This window comes from Akebia trifoliata, chromosome 12, assembly GCF_017979445.1.
Source record: "Akebia trifoliata isolate Shusen 1 chromosome 12, ASM1797944v1, whole genome shotgun sequence".
NCBI lineage: Eukaryota > Viridiplantae > Streptophyta > Magnoliopsida > Ranunculales > Lardizabalaceae > Akebia > Akebia trifoliata.
Window position 1 is genome coordinate 29,156,115 of NC_141386.1, and position 21,435 is coordinate 29,177,549.

Here is a 21,435-nt window from a genome sequence, read left to right on the forward strand (position 1 = left end):
AAAACCAGAAGTCCAGAACTAATCGTACAAATACCCAACAATAGAAAGCCCTTTCTTATTAGTGGAGTGAGCCCCTCCTGAAGGTATGCCATACCAAGGGATTGCCGTAGTTGGTATCGAACAAGCCTGAGTACTAATCTTATATTCACTCAACAACCCTTGGAGGTGAACAAGGGCAAGAAGTGGCCCACATCAAGGTGGGGATACCTCGGACAAATCAAAATTATAAGAAAATTATGGGTATTTGTTTGTACTTGAAATTGAAAAGTATTATTAAATATGAATGAATTATATGTAGAGAAGGTAAAAAATAAAGACCTCACATTTTTTTTTATATATATTAATTTGAATTAAAATATATTTTTAAGTATCATTTTTTTCATTCAACATATAAAATACATTTTTATACTTGAAAGAATTTTTTTGAATTTAGCCGAAGCTTTTTCTTGCCAAATTATTCCCGACCCTTGATTCCCTGACTTTGTCACTATGATTGACACCCTTGAGAGATTATGATTATTACGGAAGATGAACCTAAATCTATAATTTATGTTGATTAATGAATTCAGTCTATCGGCCATACTTGTCAGAAAAAAGCTATTTTGTAACTGAACATGAATATTGGTGCGAACTGGTTCTTTATGCAATGCCAATGCCCAATCCCACACAAAAGAAATAACCAAACCCAAAATCTTCTGGGCAATCCATCAAAATTTGAAAACATTTCCCAAAATGAATGTGTAAAATCACTCAAAATAACCACAGATAATAAATAGAGGAGAAATGGAACCATTTTATTATTATTTTTTCCACAAAAACCAAACCCAAAGCAGGGGATGCTGGGCAGCACCTCATTTTCGACAACCAGCCAGCAAACACTAGATTGCGCTTTTACATTTATATATGTTGATGATTGATGATGATGAAATCCCAAATATCAAACCAAAGAACAAGAATTGCCCAAAGCAGGAAATGCTCGGCACCACCTCATTTTCGACAACCTGCCAGCAAACACTAGATCGCTCTTTTACATTTATATATGTTGATGATTGATGATGATGAAATCCCAAATACCAAACCAAAGAACAAGAATTGCCACAACTACCCATACATCCTCTCTCTTTCATGGTGAAGTTGTTGGGATTGTATCGATCACATTGCGAGTGATGTTTGGAAATCCGAAATCTTGAAAAAATCCCTGCAGTAAAACCAGAATTGTAAGCAGTTTTGTAGAGAGAGAGAGAGAGAGAGAGAGAAGGGATCATAATACCATGGCGTCATTGATTGCATAAGCCACACAATAGTGTTCCTGAAAACCAATTATTTTGGCCACCAAAAAAAAAAACCTCTTTTCAGAATCAATTCTATCTATAAAAAAAAAGAGAGTATCATCCCTAGGAGTATACTCTTGCAACCATCTCAACCATCCATGGATGACATACCACAGTATCGTCCTAGGGATGATGCTAACATAATAACACTGCCCATTGGCGCATATTAGTCTCAATTCATGGGGAAAGATGTTGTCGCATGGATTTGTAGCACACAAGTAGTACATATATTATGCAATCCATACCGTCCAATCTGTGGGCCCCTCTAAGAAGAAAAACACCCAATTTGGGCAGGACCCATTGAAATGGAAGGTCCACAGATTGGTATGAATGTGTGCAGAACTACACCTATGTTTCTCCTTTCTCTATGTTGGTAGTAAAGATTTATGAACTTGCCTGCATCATGTGCCACTCTTCAAACTCATCGAATAATTCTAGCCGTTCAATCCTGATCAACAAAAACAGAAGTCCAGATGAGAATCTCAGGGATAGCAGTTTTAAAAAAATGGAGAAAAGAGCACACAAAAAAAAGTCGGAATTAAAAAACAAAGAAATTTACTAGCTTCTTACAAACAAAAAACCTGGTACCTTAGCATCTAAGATTAGTTTTCTACAGTATGTGTTCTCAACCAAAAGCCCCTTGGTATCTTCTTCACCATCAAGGCATTTTGCAGAGACGCATCATACGAGGGAAGCTCCTCCTGGTTTCTAGACCTACACCACACCCCGGGGTTCCTTTGCTTGAGCTTTAAGTCAAGTGTGCCATGGAGGTAATCCAATAGCATCTTGTAGGAGCTACTTGTGGCCATTTTGGTGCTTGGTTGGCATACTCATGGCATCTTGCTTGAGTTTTTGGCACTACGTGGTGTTTGAATGCAATATTGATGTGGAGGTCTAGCTACCACCGTCTACATTAATCCCCTTCAAGGTGAGGTGGTAGCAAACTCTTTAAGGCATTCATTTGCATACATTAGGGTAATATGTGATTTGAGCATCCCAAATTACTACCAAAGTTGTGTTCAACAAGAGCAAAGTGACCTTGGAATTAGGGCCATCGACATTCACTTCAAACGAATGGCGTCAAGTGACTTTGGTGTGATAACCAACGGTTGAACGGCCTCGAGTTAACGAGGCAAGAATGACATTGGCAAAATGGCCATTGATCAAATGCACCTCAGGTGAGCATTGCAAAAGAAACATTGACATGCGGGCCAATGGTTAGCCTCAAAAGAGTTGGGCAAGAGAGACCTTGGTGCCGGCCGATGGTCATGCACGCATTAGAACAAACCTAGAGCGACCTTGGTGAGAGGCCAATGGTCAAATGCACTTCAAGCAAGCGAATCAAGAGCAAACATAGTGTGAGCTAGTGTTTAGATACTCAAATGAGTAAAGCAAGAGCGATCCTGCATGAGGGATAAAGTTCAGATGCACCTCAAGAGAGTAAAGCAAAAGTGATCACAGGGGGCGCCCAACATTCAAATGCACCCCAAAGGAGCGAGGCAAGGGTGACTCTGGCACATTAGAGCCAATGACCAGATGTGCTCCATTAAGTACCCATCCTTTTGACATCTAGTGTTAATGGAAACTCATCACGAGCCTGCGCTTAATTGAAACAATATTTCAAAATTTATGTATGTCAATTGTTCAACAGTTACCAAGAGTTTTATCCCATGCCAGCAGCTTTTGAATGGAATGATAGGAAGTTTGCATTGGTGGTGATAGTTGGCCGACACTTGGGTTTTCATGTTAGCCGGATTTACAATAGGAGAAGACTTGAATCCAAACAAAATTGAATCAAAATAAAACTTTGATGTTGATGCTGATATAAATGACATCCATGCTCCTATTATCACATCGTCTGCCCTCAATGCTCCCATGGAGAACTTCCTAGTGGACCTTACCATCCTTATGTACCAACTCACTTTTTCTTTTTATTCTAATTTTTAACTTTCTATCCCCCCCACACATCATTGAGCTCTTGGAATGGAAAAAAAGAAGATTGTATTCACTATTTACCCAGGATATTGAAAGATAGCTATTTCCACACCAACTTTTGCTAACGCCACTGCAAGATGTGTCCTAATTCTTTGGTGATTTACATATGAATTTGGGTGGCATTATCAAAAGTTGGTGCGGCAATAGAATCTCTCTATGAAAAGGATCATTTACCTGCGTCTTTCTTGCGGGTCTATAAAATCACTATAAACCCTCAGCATGTCCCAAGCAACAGCCCTCTGAAACACCACACATTAAATAAAGTGTACGAGAATCATTAAAAAATATATATAGAAGGAACAGAGAAATATCCAAAATCAGTGAAAAAACAAAAGCCCAAAACCTGGAATGAAACCAAGCTTAACAAGTCAATGTTGATCTACAATTAATTGAAGAGTTTCACAATACTGTATTTCAGGTCAGAACAGGAGGAAATACTATCCCACGTGCTATCTAGCATAGTCACCAAAGACTCCTACTCCTTGAAAAAGTCGCTATTAAATCATGACTTTTTTTCTTAAATGATTTAATTACGAAGATAATTGATGATTGAGGAAGACTCGTCAAATGAAGAATATACCTGCCAGCCCCGGTCGAGAAAGAGTTTTTCCTTGGCTAGTAAAGTTGGAGTAGCATTTATGCCCAAGAGAGCACAGCCTCTACTCTGGAAAGTAAATTGTACAAGATATAAGGAAACATCATTGAAAATTATAGCAGTAAAGAACAGGCTTGTGGCAATTTTACACATTAAAACTTTAGCTTGACACGAAAAACAAATAAGCATAAAACCTCTATTAGATGACCCCATAAATTTGTTACTGGGAAATGTCAGACATATCCTACAACTCTACAACAGATATTAAGTGCAATTCAAGAAATTGGCAGACATAAACGTATTATAGAGTATAAGAAGGCTGGGACTATATACAGATTACCAAGACATGTCTCTCACTTTGAAGGGTCTGGCAAATCAAGTGGGTTAAATTGGGTTATTCCTCTCTAGTTTACAGATTTGAACCCTCTCAGTATACAGATAGAGGACGTCATGAAACATGCTCATCTGACACCTCCACATGATAAATGTATTATGAAACTATTTACATGTGTTGGAATTTATTCGTGTATGTATCTATGTGTCAGTAAATATGTGTGTAACTGTGTTTACATTGAAAGAGAGAGATGCCTACACCCACACACATAATTCAAAGTTTCGTTCCATTTCAGAATGTTTCGATGGAATGTTCTGGTTTTAACCAAGACAGGAATCAAACATTCCTTGTTTCAGAATGTTTCGTTCAAGGCCAACTTGGCTTCTCTTCTGACCAAAATATTGCCTCGAATGAGATTTTAAACTTTACCGGCACATGGACAATATAAATAAATATACATATTAAAGAAGCAGCTAGTTGATTTGAGCAAATAGCAAAGGAAGGTAAATGACAACAGGAAAGGAAATATCATTTCACCTCAACTACGAGGAACTAAACAAACACCAGGTCTATGAACCGTTGAGTGACACACATACTGCCGTTGATTCAACAACTCCTAAGAGATAATTGTGCATGAAAGATAGTCTTATAGGCTGAGTAGAAAAATCTATCCTAGTGACCAATGTAACCAAAACGAGACTAAGAAATGATCTGCATATTCTGGGGACTAACAATCAACAAAAATGGGATGAAATAATTCTTCATTTTTATGCACCTATAAACAAAAACAAGATACATACACATACAAACTGGTCAGGAGTTGACTCCAATAAATGATGGTCTACACACTAGAACCTAAGCCCAAATTACCAGCCAAGGCAACAGATTTAAATTAAAAATTTGTGGCCAAACAGAATCTGTTCCCAACAAATACAATATATTCTTTCATAAAAGCAAACAACTGTGCTAAGACAGAATACAAAACAAATAAAAAAGAACAAGAGTAAGCTACCACATAATATCAGAATATTAGGCTAGAGAACCAAGAAGGAAAATCTCTAATACCTCTAAATTCCTTATCATTTGTTGCCCAAATGCATCATCTGGATGAATCTGCAAAGCAGAGCTGAAGTAAATTTGAATGGCAAAACGAGAAAACATAATATTACAAACAGAGGCAACATTGATAGGCAAATTTTCAGTAACAAAAGAAGAAAAAAAGGTGGAAGTTTTAAAGGACGACGAACCTGCTCGTATAAGAAAAATATTGCAGTAGAAAATGTGTTTGAAGCCCAACCAACTATCGCATGGCTTGAATCTGGATCCAAGTATATTAGAACGCATTCTGCAATTATAAATGTTGGCAGGCTGATGACAACATCAAAATGACGTAGCTTAATTATTCCCTCAACTTGAATTCGGGCGACCCTAGTCTACAAAACCGTGGTGTAAACCCAACAAACTAGAAGTACTATGACAAAAACTTTTCTCAGGTCTATTAATCCAAAATTACCCAATCATATAAAATGGAAACCAAAGAGGAAGCTTGCATAAACATTGAAATATGATCCCACTGAGGAAAGAGTTAACATCCTTCTCATTTATGGGTTCTGTTATCCATAAAGATGGAGAGATTGGTAAAAATGTTACCCATAAAATTATTGTGGGGTGTACAAACAGGTGCCACACTTCAAGAATATTATGTGACAAACACATCAATCAAACCCAAGGGAAAATTTTACAAAAACAGCAATAAGATATGCTTTATAGGGCAGGTATGGTGTACAACTAGGAAACAATATATTTATAGAATGAGTGTAGCAATGATAAAAATGTCGAGATGGGTGAGTGGAAACAAGGAAAGACATAATAAAAAAAATGAGAGATTCTATTGCCACCAATTTTTCCTGATCTCACCCCCATTCATATGTAAATCACCAAAGAATTAGCAAACATCTTGGGGTGGCATTAGCAAAAGTTGGTGGGGGGGTTGTGCAATGAAGCTCTCTAAAAAATGAACCTGGATTTGTACACAGCAAATCATTGCAAAAAAAGAAAACGAATGTGAGATAAACGTTTGCATTGGACAACATGCATTAGCATTTTGGGACTTATTATTGTAATAAGAAATGTTGGTCATGAACAAATTGAAAACCTTAAGGTCACTTCCCACGGTAGACAAAGATAACAGTTGTTATATCTCTAAGACTGCAACAAAGTGAAAGTAAATCAAATATATGAGTTTCTCCATAATTTGGAACAAATGACATTTAGTTGACAAATATGCCAATAAGGACTTGAAGGAAGGGGTAACTAAATCATCCTGAATAAATTTATCAAAGAGGCATCAAATGATTTACAAACATCAATGGAAGTATTTGTGCAACATTGTAATGGACTTTGGAGTCAATTAAATTGAAATGGTAACCATTTCATGCACATACCTTCGATCCAACTGGGCTAGAGCTATGACATCATCTAACTTCTGTATATCACGCAAATCAACAGGAAGTAGTTTGTAATGATCACTTAGTACTTCACCCTTTTCTGCATGATCGAACTCATTAATTAATACAGGAATAAAAGAGGAAGCCAATGATTTATCTATTGCAGACAAAGTACAAGATATTTGATATTCTAAACCATCAATAGTGACATTTTTTGTTAATTAAAAGAGACTAGAACTAAGCCAATTTAATAATTTTCTGCAAGTATATTAGTGAATAAAAGACATGTACCACGCTATGAATATGCAGCACAAAGCTTTGGAGCAAAGAGAAACTTCAAAAAATGGAAACTAGTGAGAGTATGAATGATCAAGAATATTTCTAAACGTTTGGTTAAGACAAAAAAATAATTAAGATCACATTTATTCATAGAAAATGTATCGTTGTCTTGTAAAATTTTCATTCAATTTGATAAGCATATACCTATCACATAACACTCCCAAAGAACTCCAATTTATCCACCCAACAATAATTTTATGGGTCACAGCCTCAACAATGTCTCCATGTTATGAATATGAATGAAGTGTTTCTATGGGTTATTCTAGCCTGCAAATCTTAATGCTTCACCCCTAGAAATGTTGTGACAAAGTTGCACTGGATTATATAGTGGTAGTCCTATTTATCTTAAGACATTTATTTTTTAATGTATCCATCCAGATTTCTAGTTTTGAATTTACTCCCTCTTGAAGTGCCAACTTAGCCAAGTTGATAAGACATGTGGAGTGTTGTTCCCACGTCCTAGGCTCAAACCCTCTTGAATCCAACTTCACCTTGCCAACAACTAACCTTTTCCTATAAAATAAAATAAAAAAATTACTCCCTCTCAACTTCCATCTACCAATGCTACATCATCTACAAATAACATATACCAAGGAATTTCTCTTTGATTACAAGCAGTTAACCATCCATAACTAGTGCAAAAAGGTAAAGACTTAGTGTAGATCCCTGGTACAAATCCAATGCAATTGAAAACCCCCTCATCTCATTACCCATTGTTCTAACACTATTTACAATTCAAACATACACAGCCTTTCTAATGTCAATATACTCTTTCAGAACCCCTTTTCCCCTTAATACCCACCAAATTAACCCTCCAGAGACTTATTATATATTTCTTCCAAGTCCATATGCAAATTCTTCCTCTTCTCTCTAAACTTCTAAGAATATAACCTCGATTGTTGACCTTCCTGGCATAAAACCAAATTGGTTACCAGACATCATTGCTTCTTCTCTTAACGTCTTCTCCCATCACTCCTTCCCACATGTTCATAGCATGACTCGTCAATTTTTTCCTAAGATAAGTAGTGCAGTTTTGAAAATACATGTGAAAAAGGTAAGAAATTGCAAATGAAAGAGGTTTTCAAAACCAAGAAACTCTAAAATCACAATATATGTACAAAGGAGAGTGTTTGGTTCAGGAAACTGTCACAATATAAAAGCTGAAAACAGAACAGGTGGTGGTCTCCTCCACTTGTTCTACATTGAACTTGACTGATTTCTTTTAGGGTTCCCAAACAATGTGGGTGACGGAACCGCATCATTTCCAAATTCAAATATGTCAAGGAAAAAAGAGCTCTACCACTAGTAAGCCCTCAGAGAATCATAAAGCACACAAAGAATCCCATCTAAAGACAAAATCCGTAAAAGAGACCTCAACAAAATCTTTATTCAGCTTTGACCAAAAGTAGAGCAATCTCAAGATTTCAAGTATTGTGCTTTGGTTAAGCAAAAAATCTGGTTATCACTGCTACTCACAAGCATGTACCTGGTGAAATGAATGCCGTTGGTCCTATTTTGTCCCTCAACTGGCTACGCATGTCTATGAGAGCTGCCTTCTTTCTAGTAACCTAATACACAAGAAGTAAAGAACTTAAATTTATTTTCCTTTAATGAACCAATGCAGAAATAAAATTAACTATCCAACAAATATGTGTGTTTCATCAACATAATAACATGGTACTTAGATCTGTCAGGCACACAAACTAAAAAGTTGACACTTGGATTGGCAGGCATAGATAAGACGATACAAGCTCCTTCACATACTAAGCTTTCAGCTAAATCAGAAAATTGCACTCACTAATGCCACAAAGATGAGCTAGTGCATTGCCCATTAAACCCATGAGAAAATTATGAAAATTTCAAAATTTTAACCTCCATAAAATCCAATTCCACGTATAAATAAGGCGCATTCCCTTCTTCCTGTAAAACAAAGATAAAATCCTTATAATCAAACCCATGAAAAATGCACGCATCATATGCTTATAAGACTATGCTGACTAGTTAAATATGCAATCCCAAAAATAGAGGTACATTTTCTTCAATTTAGAGAAAGAGAACAGCACAAACACACAAAGGAAGGCTCAATAGGCAACCATTCCCAATTGATACACATGCAAGATTTAGAACCTGTTTGGATACACTTAAAAAAGTAACTTTTTTTTACCTTTGAAAGATAAAAAGTAAGTTTGTACTCATTTGGAAAATTAATTTTAAAAAGTAAAATATCCTAACTTCTTAAAAAGCAAAAGGAAACTACTCTCTACTTTTTTAAAGCTACTTTTTCCCAACGCTACTTTCTTCCTAGCTACTTTCTACAGATTTTACTTTCTATCCAAACGGGGCCCCAAGGAAATGCATGTACCTGCAACTGAAAATAAGTTGTATCAAAGCCGGCCCCAAGAGATAGTATTTGCTTCTTTGCATAACTTTTATCATCAATACATCTTTCACAATCAAGAAACTGACGAAGCAGATTTCGAAAAGCAGCCCAACGAGCATAGTAGCCTTCAAGATGTCATTTGCAGAACCACAAGCAAGGAACTTTAGTCAAATGTAACATCCGAGAAAACTTAACATGCAAACTCTAATTCTTGCAGCAATTAATCCATACCACGGTTGATTATTGGTGATCTCCTCACAGGTCGTCTCACAAACAAGTGGATGTAGTCATCTTTCATGTATCCCTTGTTAACACATGATCTTTTCAATCAAAGAATAGATCATCAGTAATACTCATAAAAAAACAATAGCATTATTATTGAAGTCTAACATACGATTGTTCTGAAAGTAGGATGCAAACTCATTAAGTTGCACATAAGATAACTACCAGCATAAGAAATAAAATGGAATTGTTACTCTTACAGAGATGACTTTCCTAGCAATAAAATCATGCATTTTGTTTCTGTATCAATAAAATCTGGTAGGGGTCTACCCAACCCCTAGTCTTCCCTCAAATAATATGATCAGAATCACAGTTAGTGATGCAGCACATTGAAAAAGTATTGTACGGTGAAATTCGAGTATATTTCAAGTTTTTCATTCAAAAAGTTGATTAATTGGGAAAAAAATTTATACAGCTGAATAATCGATGATGTTGAGTACCATCAAGATGATAGAAAAATGGTGGAAGTTTCTGATTTTCAGGAAAAAATCAATTTATTGTGAGCACGGATGACTATTTCATGTGGATTGAAAAATATCTAACATGCTGCACATGTCTTGTGGAATGAAATTATGTATGGTAATCTTTGACGGTAGTAGCAACAAGATCCCGTTGAAACCCCTCCCTCCTTGGTCCACAAAAACAAAAAATAGGACTAGAGCCAATAGTTCATCATGGAATAAAGGACTCGTTGAGCCTCAATGTAGTAGTGGCCAAAGAAATTGTTTAGAAGTTGAAATTAAAGACCAAGAGACATTCACATTCTTACACATTTCTTGATTTAATGAATGTAACAGGTCCCTGTTATCATTGTTTGACTACTTTAAAAATGGACCGAGACTGTGTAAATTCCATATGGCAGGATGTCAAACTAATGAAGGTGTGTTGTACAACATTTTTTTCTTTTTTTGATAGGTAAATGCAAATATATTGAAATTGGTCGAGGTGACCATAGAAAGAGTACAAAAGATAAAAGAAAGACAGAACCCAAGCCTAATGCAATCTACAAGCCACAAACCCAATCCCATCTCCCCATGAAGTCTTCAAAGAAAATCCCTTTGAACTCCACAAAGACTTTACACCAAGAAAAAAAGAAACCATTTTATAGAAGCTAAAATGTCCTCCAATGAGGCCTCCTTCCCATCAAGAACATGGCGGTTCCTTTCTTTCCAAATGCCCCAACAAACTGCAAACGGTGTAATGGACCAAAGAATACGCTTTTCCCCCATAAAAGAATTTCCAAAGTTGAGCCAATGAGGCCTCCTTCCAAAGTTGTATTACATTGGGAGAACATGATTGTACAACTGAAATATGACGCATTTTACCAAGCCAAAGACTTCTATATTTCTAAAACATGGCAAGAAGATTACACTTAAACTCATGAAAGAGAAAGTGGAGAATAAGTCCGATAGAAAAAAGAAGTCAATCCTAATGACTTGACCACACATCGCTTTATTGAAGAAAAACACGACAGAGGGCTTTATAAATTGATTAGAAAACATTTATAGGAAAGGAACCAAAATAAGATAGTGAGACGGATGAGTGGAATGACAAGGAAGATTTAAAAAAATATAATAAAAATGAACGCATTTAGGAAAAAGTAGGAGTAACTCTAATAGGCGATAAACTAAGAGAAAATCGAGGTTTGAGTATGTTCAACGAATGTCGATTGCATCCCCAATCAACAGAAATATCAAAATTGAAGGTTATGAAAAAGCGAGCGAAAGACCCAAAAGAATGTGGTTGGAAATAGTAAATGTGGTTTACGAATATGAGCACACTTTCAATAACAAAAGACATGACTCTAGACAAAGTGGAATGTAAGAACAAAATTCATTTAGCCAACCCCATATCATTGAGACAAGGCAATGATGAAGGCTAAAAAAACTTGTTGAACTTCATATGACTTGAGTGGGTGTTTGGTAACACTTCTGAAGTTTGAATGGAGGTGATCCACCTTTAAAATTCAGACTTTAGAAGCTTTATTTCCGTTTGTTTTGGTTCAGATTTCAGACTCCGAAACCAAAATTCAGAAGTTTTGAACCAGTGATAGAGAGATGCTGAATGAAACTTCTAAAATCTGAATTTTTTTTATTCTTAAAATACCCTACTCAAAACCCTAATTTCTATCACTTATCCTTTCTTTATACGAATCTTAAAACCCTTATTTTTAACTTTTCTACCTCTCATTTCTTTTCTACCTTCCTTCCTCTACAACTGTGTTGTCAAAGTCTCTCCCCTTTCTCTCGTTTCGTGTTTGAAAACCCTATATTTTTATATAAACCCTAAAATCCTATATTTTTCAACTAGAACATGAATGATTATTTATTGTTTGAGTATTATCTTATTGGAATATAATGTCTCAAGTATGAATTCAAATTGAAAACAATACTTTTAGGGTGTTTGATGTGTTAGAAATCGAAATTAAATGTGTGGATGGTTTCATTATGTATAACATGTTATGTTTTTTGGTTAACAATTTATTATAATTACAAAAGGGTATTATTGTCAAAATGACCATTATGTTTTAAAATTCTATTTGTAACCAGAAGCTTTTAAAAATGATAAACAAACAACTTTTCCAGAATAAGATTTCAGATTTCAAAAAACAGACTTCAAAAGTGTTACCAAACATACCTTGAATGTCGGAGTGGAATAATAAACACCACGCAATAATTAATTTTAGCAATCCAAGAAGACGCAACCCATAATAATAATGACGAAAGCATCTCAAACTTTTTTTTTGTTTTGTTGTTTTTTGATAAGTGCAGCTCAAACTTTAATGGATCAAACTATGTTCTCATAAAACAATATGAATTGGTGAATGTGTTTCAAATCAAACTAATTGAAAGATACGGAATCTATGATAAGAATTAAGCCAATACAACAAAAGCTCTTAGTAATAATGGTGCAACAAGCTAAATTTGTCTATGTTGGGTCAAACAAAACATGAGAAAATATAACAAATTTTTAATGGAGAAATCATCGCAGACAATTCGAGATTTTGTTCCACCTAATAATATCAATGGAAGTGTGCGAATTTTAACATGAAAATTATGCAAAATAAATAAATAAATAAAGGAATTACGCACAATTTGCTGGCGGAAGCGTCGTCGTTGGTTGCTTGCACGGCTGCGGTGTTGCTATGTGAATCGGCCATCGTTTTCGCCATTTCTGCAACTTTTTTTTTTTGGAGCTCAACGACAGAAAGCCTTCACACGATCTCTAGGTCAGTCTTCAAATCTTGGGGAAATTCTCATTGCACCCATCGTTTTTTCTCACAGCGCACCTTAAAGAGTCAAATTGGAAGAAAGGAAAAAAAATTGATGAAATGACCAAATTGACCCTAACAAAATGATTAATGCTGGAATGACCTCAGTGGGAGACACACGAAAGACATCTTGACGTGGGGGGATGCGCATACCCATAGCTGCATTTCTCTGAGATACGAGTAAAATTCATCTATAACATGCGCGCACTACCATGTCAAGGTGTCTCTCATGTGTCCCTGACTGAAGCCACTCCAGCATGACTAACAAAATAGTTTCAACTTCTATTAGAAAAATCCAACTTTTTTTTTAGAGTATAAACAACTCATATAATCCTACTAAATCTATTTGAAAAGACTCGACGAGAACCTTCAAAGTGTGACAAGATGGGAACTTATCAAATGTTTCTTAACTTATTTCATAGGAACTTACTAAATCTCTGTTGGAAATTTTGGTACTGATCTAATTTAATTTCTTTTTATATCAACCAAGCATACGTATTCTATGAGATACAAGAATTAAATTATTTAGCTTTCTTGGGATCTATGAAATTGTGGCTAGTTCTTGTGTCAATAAAATTCTAAACACCTTGTTATCAATACGGCACTTAAAAGTGCTCAGAGCAACTCTAACCCTCACCTCTAAATTTTTGCTCAAAATTGGCATCTTCTCTAAATTTAGAGAAGATTCTCACCTCCAAACAAATTTGAACTCCAACGACCCTTCTCTAAAACACTAAGGATAAATTTGTTATTAAAATAAGATAAATAGTGATTTGGAGACGTGTAGAGTGATCTCTATATTTGGAGATGTGAACAATGTTTTAGAGGGACTTTCTCTATTTTAGAGACCAATTGGGGTTAAATTCAGTAGTCTCTATCTTTAAATTTAAAGATTTATAGACCGGTTGGAGTTGCTCTCAAAAAGAAAACAACTCCCATTCGAGTCTCATTAATATCAACATTTCTTGAGTTATCTTGATGGGACTTACATAGAGCAATTAACAATGCATTCAAGTCATATTTTTAGGGCATTGATCTATTAAGTGAGTTCCTCCCCTCAGAGGGGTGGTTCGTCGTGTGCCATTCCTATACTCGTTGAGGACATTGATCCTTTTGGTCAAGGTTTCATATATGCCAAGTTTTGATGATGTCAACGTGTTTGCAATTTGCCAACTTATCTTACACTCTTGGTGATCTTACCATGATGGCCTACTTTAGCTTCAAGAGTGTCCAAGGAGGCCCTTTTGATCAACTACATGAGTTGAAAGCTTGCTCTAACAGACATGTAGCCCTTGCAAGACTACTTGTGCAATGGTTTCGTGATCTACAAATAAATCTCATTTATTGCAAGAGCACCGAAGAGAGAATACCCGATGCCAAGTCAATTGTTACCATCATTTTGAAACCTTTTTGCACACACAATGACAACTCAAACAAATAAGTATGTATTTGGAAAGAGTCGTGATACTATGACACTCCCATCACAGAATCATAGATCATTTGCCTCGGGATACACAAGAAAGATTTATGATTATGTGTATCTCAAGGTTGATCACGATTTTGTGATGGGGTGTTAGAAAAGGCTACACAATGTAGCCAAAACCCTTGTTTTTTCTCCCCAAAAATCTTTCTATCTTCAAACTCTTCATCCTTAATGATACACACACACACATATATATATATATATGGGAGCGGTTCGGCAGCCCTAAAGTTTGCCAAGTTTTGTGCCAAACATTTTTTGTAAATCACTTTTGATGGGGTTAGAAGTTTTGGAATAGGCTGATTTTTTGTGAGGATGATCTCTACGGTGAAGAGATCATCCTCACAAAAAATCAGCTCATTTTGAAACTTCTAAGCCTAGTTTACAAGTTGAAGAATCGTGGACCGTCCAATTTTTGTAAATCACTTTTGATGGGGTTAGAAGTTTTGGAATAGGCTGATTTTTGGTGAGGATGATCTCCTCATCATGGAGATCATCCTCACAAAAAATCAGCTCATTCCAAAGCTTCTAACCCATATTTTGAAAAATGTTGGCACCAAACTTGGCAAACTTTAGGGCTGCTGAACCGTCCCCTATATATATGGGTTAGAAGCTTTGGAATGAGCTGATTTTTTGTGAGGATGATCTCCATGATGAGGAGATCATCCTCACCAAAAATCAGCCTATTCCAAAACTTCTAACCCCATCAAAAGTGATTTACAAAAATTGGACGGTCCACGATTCTTCAACTTGTAAACTAGGCTTAGAAGTTTCAAAATGAGCTGATTTTTTGTGAGGATGATCTCTTCACCGTAGAGATCATCCTCACAAAAAATTAGCCTATTCCAAAACTTCTAATCTCATCAAAAGTGATTTACAAAAAATGTTTGGCACAAAACTTGGCAAACTTTAGGGCTGCCGAACCGCTCCCATATATATATATATAGAGTAGCGTTCAATGGCCAACAGTTTGGCAAACATTTTGGCAAACACATTTTTCAAAACATGGGTTAGAGGTCTTGAAATGGGCTGATTTTTGGTGAGGATGATCTCTATGGTGAGGAGATCATCATCACCAAAAATCAGCCCATTCCAAAACTTCTAACCTCATCAAAAATGGTTTACAAAAAATGGACGGTCACGATTTTTCAACTTGTAAAATGGGGCTAGAAGTTTTGGAATGAGCTGATTTTTGGTGAGGATGATCTCCTCACCGTAGAGATCATCCTCACCAAAAATCAGCCCATTCCAAGACCTCTAACCCATGTTTTGAAAAAGTGTTTGCCAAAATGTTTTGCCAAACTGTTGGCCACGGATAGGGACCCATATAGATATATATATATATATATATATATATATATATATATATATATGTAGAGGGTCCCGTTCAATGGCTAACTTTTTGGCAAAACATTTTTCAAAACATGAGTTAGAAGTTTTGGAATGGGCTGATTTTTGGTGAGAATGATCTCTACGCCCATTCCAAAGCTTCTAACCCCATCAAAAATGGTTTACAAAAAATGGACGGTTCACGATTTTTCAACTTGTAAACTGGGGCTAGAAGTTTTGGAATGGGTTGATTTTTGGTGAGGATGATCTCCTCACCGTAGAGATCATCCTCATCAAAAATCAGCCCATTCCAAAACCTCTAACCCATGTTTTGAAAAATGTTTTGCCAAAATGTTTGTTGCTAAACGGGACCCTATATTCCCGTTCAGCAACAAACATTTTGGCAAAACATTTTTCAAACACATGGGTTACCCGTTCAGCAACAAACATTTTGGCAATACATTTTTCAAAACATGGGTTAGAGGTTTTGGAATGGGTTGATTTTTGGTGAGGATGATCTCTACGGTGAGGAGATCATCCTCACCAAAAATCAACCCATTCCAAGGGTCCTGTTCAGCAACAAACATTTTGGCAAAACATTTTTCAAAACATGGGTTAGAGGTTTTGGAATGGGCTGATTTTTGGTGAGGATGATCTCTATGGTGAGGAGATCATCCTCACCAAAAATCAATCCATTCCAAAACTTCTAGCCCTAGTTTACAAGTTGAAAAATTGTGGACCGTCCATTTTTTGTAAATCATTTTTGATGGGGTTAGAAGTTTTGGAATGGGCTGATTTTTGGTGATGATGATCTCCTCATCGTAGAAATCATCCTCACCAAAAATCAGCTCATTTCAAAATCTCTAACCCATGTTTTGAAAAATGTTTGTCAAAATGTTTGTTGCTGAACATTTCCATATATATATATATATGGGTCCCTATCCGTGGCCAACAGTTTGGCAAACATTTTGGCAAACACTTTTTCAAAACATGGGTTAGAGGTCTTGGAATGGGCTGGTTTTTGGTGAGGATGATCTCTACGGTGAGGAGATCATCCTCACCAAAAATCAGCTCATTCCAAAACTTCTAGCCCCATTTTACAAGTTGAAAAATCGTGAACCGTCCATTTTTTGTAAACTATTTTTGATGAGGTTAGAAGTTTTGGAATGGGCTGATTTTTGGTGATGATGATCTCCTCACCATAGAGATCATCCTCACCAAAAATCAGCTCATTCCAAGACCTCTAACCCATGTTTTGAAAAATGTGTTGCCAAAATGTTTGCCAAACTGTTGGCCATTGAACGCTACTCTATATATATATATATATATATATGGGAGCGGTTCAGCGGCCCTCAAGTTTAACAAGTTTCGTGCCAAGGTTTTACGGCCGTTCGATCGAGGCGCATCCGACGGTTCAGCGGGATTTTTACGGTTTTAAAATAAAATACAACGTAATTTGTTACGGCCCCCTCTGTAAAAATTGTTTATTTTATTTTAAATCCCTCTCTACACTTTTCTCTCCCTCTCCCTCTCCCTCTCTTTCTCTCACTCTCAAGTTATAGAATGGAGATCACGTTCGAACGACCCCTCGTCTTCTTTACGCACTCTCGCCGTCGCCGTCGCCGTCGCCATCGCCATCGCCGTCTCTCTTTCAGTTGGAACGAACCCTCCCATCTCTCTCTCTCTCTCGCAAGTTACATTTCGAACGACCGAACGATGTCGCCGTCTTCGAACGACCGAATGATTCTCGCCATCGCTGCCTTCAGACACTCTCGAAACCATTCTGTCTCCACCCTGATCTTACCGTTCAATGAAGCAGAAAGTAACGAACGGTTATAGATTACAATCCTCGTCATAAATTAAGTTTTAGGTTATTTTTAGGGTTTGTTCTGTTTTTTTGTTCTTCAATGTAGATGGGATGGTGGATGAAATAGAGAATGATTTCTGTGAATTAGAAAAAATTTGAATTTGGGGTTTTTTTTTTATCATTTGTTGTTGCAAATTGTTCATTCGCATTTACTTTATAATTTGTTTGATTTAAGTTTGAATTTGGGAATCTCAGCAAAGGAGACTTTTGGTTTGGATTTTGTTGAATCTGGTTTTTGCCCATACTCTGATTTTATAGTTTTTAGTTTGTATTACAGATAATACACGCAATTCTCTAAAATTGGTTTAAAGTAGAATGAGGTTTGAGCTGAAACAGTGATACTGTTTTAGTAGGATTTTTTATTCTATCGAATCAGAATAGAAATAAAATGAGTTTGTGAGGTCGATTCTAGAAATTGTTTGGCCAAATGTGAATTTAGATTTTGGAGATTAGCTTCATCAATTTAAAATCAAAGTTTGGAATAAGTATCTACCAGGCCAAAGTTGATCCAAATTAATTGAAAAAATCAAACCTGTATTTTAGAGCAACTCCAATGCACTTGGGCTTCGCTTCCTCTTTCAATTTCTACTTTGCAGCATATTAGTGGGGGCATCTTTGTTAGGCATTTTATTGTGGAGTTTATTTTTGCCTATTTAAGAGATATCACTTCAACTTATTAGCAAGACCATTTCACAAATTCAATTACAGTAAGATGTGTTACAATTGCCATCATTTTTTACTGTTAACAAGTAGAGAGAGAAATATATTCTCTTCTTTGCCTCTCATGCTCTCTCTAGAAAATTTTGAAGTAAAGAGTCAGGGCTCGAGTATGTTGTTGAAGTGTTTTTGGAGGGTTTTGATGTGGTATAACAGTTGTTGGGAGAGAATATAAAGCGAGAACTCGAATATAAAGCGAGAACTCGAGTGCGTTGCAGTTGCACTTAGTATGACTATTTATGTTGGAGTCACTCTTAGTATTAGTTGTTATGCAAGCTAGACTTTGTGGCACTTGAAAGTGATGATTTGTAAGTTTGAAAAAAAAATCTAATGCAGCGCAAGTAACACATGAGAGGTAAAATAATTTGGTCAAATATCTTATAAAATATAATTTTTATTGAGATATTGAATATTTGAATGAGGTTGATAATAACTTCTTTTAAAATTGATTATTTTAACTTGTTAGGGGTGGTGAATACGGCCTAAGTAATAAATTCCTAAGTGTGGTTCTAATTTCAAATTGATCTCCATGCCTCATCTGCTCATATTGCTCTAGAAAAAATATTTATGGTTAAAAATATAAATACTTGACCAATGACACGAAAGCTCCAACAATCTAATTGTTGTATTATTTGAATTTCAAAAACAATAGAACCCCTTTACCTAGACTTGGATTCATATTTTTGAAAGATTATATTGGCTAATGGCTACATATACCATATAGCCCAGGAAAAATTGTAGGAATTCCACATATATAATCCTAGATATTGAGAAACTTGGAGCTTTAGAACATGTCTAATTGTTACCCCAAAGATTGGGAAGCATACATGTTTGAGACTTTTGAGCTCGTACTACCAAAAAAACAACATGGGCCATGCATCTAAATGCACATAGAAAATCTACAACAGATGAGAAAATGAGTGCAAAATGGCAGACACGATGCCAAAAGAATTTGAACCCAAAAACACAAGAACAAGAAGAGAATGAAATACATGTTATCCAGTAAGTAACTACATGCACAAAGAAAGTCTACAACGAGTCTTAGGAGGAATTAGCCATCTCTGCTTCCTTTGTCTCTTTGGTCATTCTCTTCCAGTTCTCACTACTGTCAATTATTTCCCCAGTTTTCATTAGGTAACGTACCCGACTTCCATCTTCAAGGATTTTATGATCCACTCGGCTTGCTACTTCCTTTTCTTTTGAGTAGAGCATCACATTCGAGCTGTGAATCGGTGCTTCAACCTATAAAGCCGAATTGAAAAAAAGTTTAGATATATCATTACGAAAATTCGTTAAATAAAGAATATGTAATGAATGATGTGCATATTATGACGGAAAAAAAACAAAAAACTAACCTTGACAATCTGCTCTTCATGTGCTTTGTCTTTAAGCTCATTTCTTTCACAATTTCTTTGCTGTTGTGCTTGAAAATCCTGATGATTTCTCCAATTTCACCCTTTTCGTGACTAGAGATAATTTTCACTGTATCACCTACCTTCACATGCATTTTTTGTAGCCCGGGAAGGCTGTTTGGTTTACATTCCTTCCACTCCTCCTCCAATCACACCCTCCCACCTGAACTCCTCTTTTCCACACTTAGCCCTGATCACACAATTCAACAAACTTTCCCGTTCAATCCAAACCTCTACAGCCATTTCCCTAACAATCCAATGTTCATATTCCTAATTATGTGAACACCTAACCCTCCCCATCATTCTACAAGACGACTTGTAATTTCTAAATGGTGGAACCCCACTGCCAACATCATTACTTGGTTGACTACAAGAACTGATCCCACTCGTTGTCGTTTGTTGTAGAAGTTGGACTAGGGAAAGAAATATATACATTCTGGTTATATCCATGTTTGCCTGTATCATAAGTAAAATTAGTTTTCTGATTAAGAAACAAAGATACAACAACAAGTCGTCGTCATAAATTCAGCATTCTTTAGGGGTTTCCCTTGATTCTTACCTCAACGATAAAATGAGCCCATATCTTATCCCCTCGAATTTCCATAGTCTCAAAAGTTTGAATTTTGTGAGGATGATCTCCATTAAAAGTCTCATCCCTAGACTCATCTTGATATGGGCTCCACAGACCCATGGACATAACTACCAACAAAAAAGACAGAAATTTGCCTAGATACCAAGCAAGATAGGCAGCCCACTAACAAAAGAAGTAAAACACAACAGGAACTTTTGCAACTGCACTTTGAGAGTCCCTGCATTTAGGTGATACTCAAATCTTTCACCCATAAAAACAGGACCTTAGTAGAAGCAATAATCCATGAATGTTATATGCTTTGGACAGGAAACCTCAAAGTTCTAATGATCATTCATACTTCAAAGATTCAAATTTTCTATCAAACTCAGAGCATGTCAAATAAATAAGTGGGTTATGTTATTTTCTGAAATCTACTTAATAGGTTAGAAATTTTGATTTGGTAGACTATAAAATCCAGAAAATTAATGTTAATCATACTCGACCAAATTTCATAAGCTCCATTGAAATTTGTTAATTATATAGTTTCATCTATATAACAGAAAACAAACACCTATGCAATCCATATATTATTCTATATTATTTAACCTCCCATGGTTTAAAAAAAAATCTAATAGAACCACTGAAACAACCCCACAACAAAGAAAGAAGAAGAAACTAAAAGAAAAAAAACCCATCCACAATTACTCAATATATCTAACATCCAAAATCAAGTATAATCACTTTTAGCATCTCACGTATTCATATTTAGAGTATTAAATTCATATTGTGGCAAACCAGACGAAGGATCTACACTAGCCTCACTAGAAAGAAGATGGTCTCAATATGATACCTGCAAATGCATTCCCATTGCCATCTAAACCATTCGAGTAATACTATTAACCATAAGAATCATGAATCTTACACTGAAGAAGGTAAATTGTGAATTCTGTTATGTGGGCTTCAAATAAAATTCAAGAAATCCTAGGCAACAATTCCCTGTGAAACCAAGCAATGTTCCATAGCAGTATTTTCTTTCTTTTTCAATCCACTAATGTGTACAAGTTGTTATTCCCTCTTTTCCACTC

General features: G+C 36.0%; 2 protein-coding genes across 2 annotated transcripts; both read right to left on the reverse strand.

Moving 5' to 3' along the window:
- Positions 1-773: 773 nt before the first annotated feature.
- SBI1 (Leucine carboxyl methyltransferase) lies at positions 774-12,959 on the reverse strand. Its single transcript, XM_086417531.1, has 13 exons — positions 12,796-12,959; positions 9,653-9,741; positions 9,404-9,546; positions 8,914-8,961; positions 8,528-8,609; positions 6,700-6,802; positions 5,503-5,623; positions 5,321-5,368; positions 3,907-3,990; positions 3,501-3,565; positions 1,728-1,779; positions 1,271-1,309; positions 774-1,198 (listed from the first exon to the last, which is right to left on the reverse strand). The coding sequence occupies exons 1-13, from the start codon at positions 12,873-12,875 to the stop codon at positions 1,124-1,126; spliced, it is 1,029 nt and encodes a 342-aa protein (XP_086273657.1). The 5' UTR covers positions 12,876-12,959; the 3' UTR covers positions 774-1,123.
- A 6,191-nt stretch (positions 12,960-19,150) lies between these two features.
- Positions 19,151-20,470, reverse strand: LOC147389338 (large ribosomal subunit protein uL24c-like). The gene is made up of 5 exons (XM_086419764.1): positions 20,339-20,470; positions 20,071-20,235; positions 19,773-19,928; positions 19,723-19,734; positions 19,151-19,609 (listed from the first exon to the last, which is right to left on the reverse strand). Exons 1-5 carry the CDS (start codon positions 20,468-20,470, stop codon positions 19,409-19,411), a joined length of 666 nt encoding a protein of 221 aa, XP_086275890.1. The 3' UTR covers positions 19,151-19,408.
- Between the last annotated feature and the right edge of the window lie 965 nt (positions 20,471-21,435).

Coding starts and splice junctions, on each gene's coding strand:
- SBI1 (XM_086417531.1), bottom strand. CDS start 12,875: ATGGCGAAAACGATGGCCGATTCACATAGCAACACCGCAGCCGTGCAA. Junction 9,742..12,795: donor GACGCTTCCGCCAGCAAATT/GTGCGTAATTCC, acceptor TTGATTGAAAAG/ATCATGTGTTAACAAGGGAT. Junction 3,566..3,906: donor TTCTCGACCGGGGCTGGCAG/GTATATTCTTCA, acceptor GTGGTGTTTCAG/AGGGCTGTTGCTTGGGACAT.
- LOC147389338 (XM_086419764.1), bottom strand. CDS start 20,470: ATGGGTCTGTGGAGCCCATATCAAGATGAGTCTAGGGATGAGACTTTT. Junction 20,236..20,338: donor GGGCTCATTTTATCGTTGAG/GTAAGAATCAAG, acceptor CTTATGATACAG/GCAAACATGGATATAACCAG. Junction 19,929..20,070: donor CTTGTAGAATGATGGGGAGG/GTTAGGTGTTCA, acceptor GGGAGGGTGTGA/TTGGAGGAGGAGTGGAAGGA.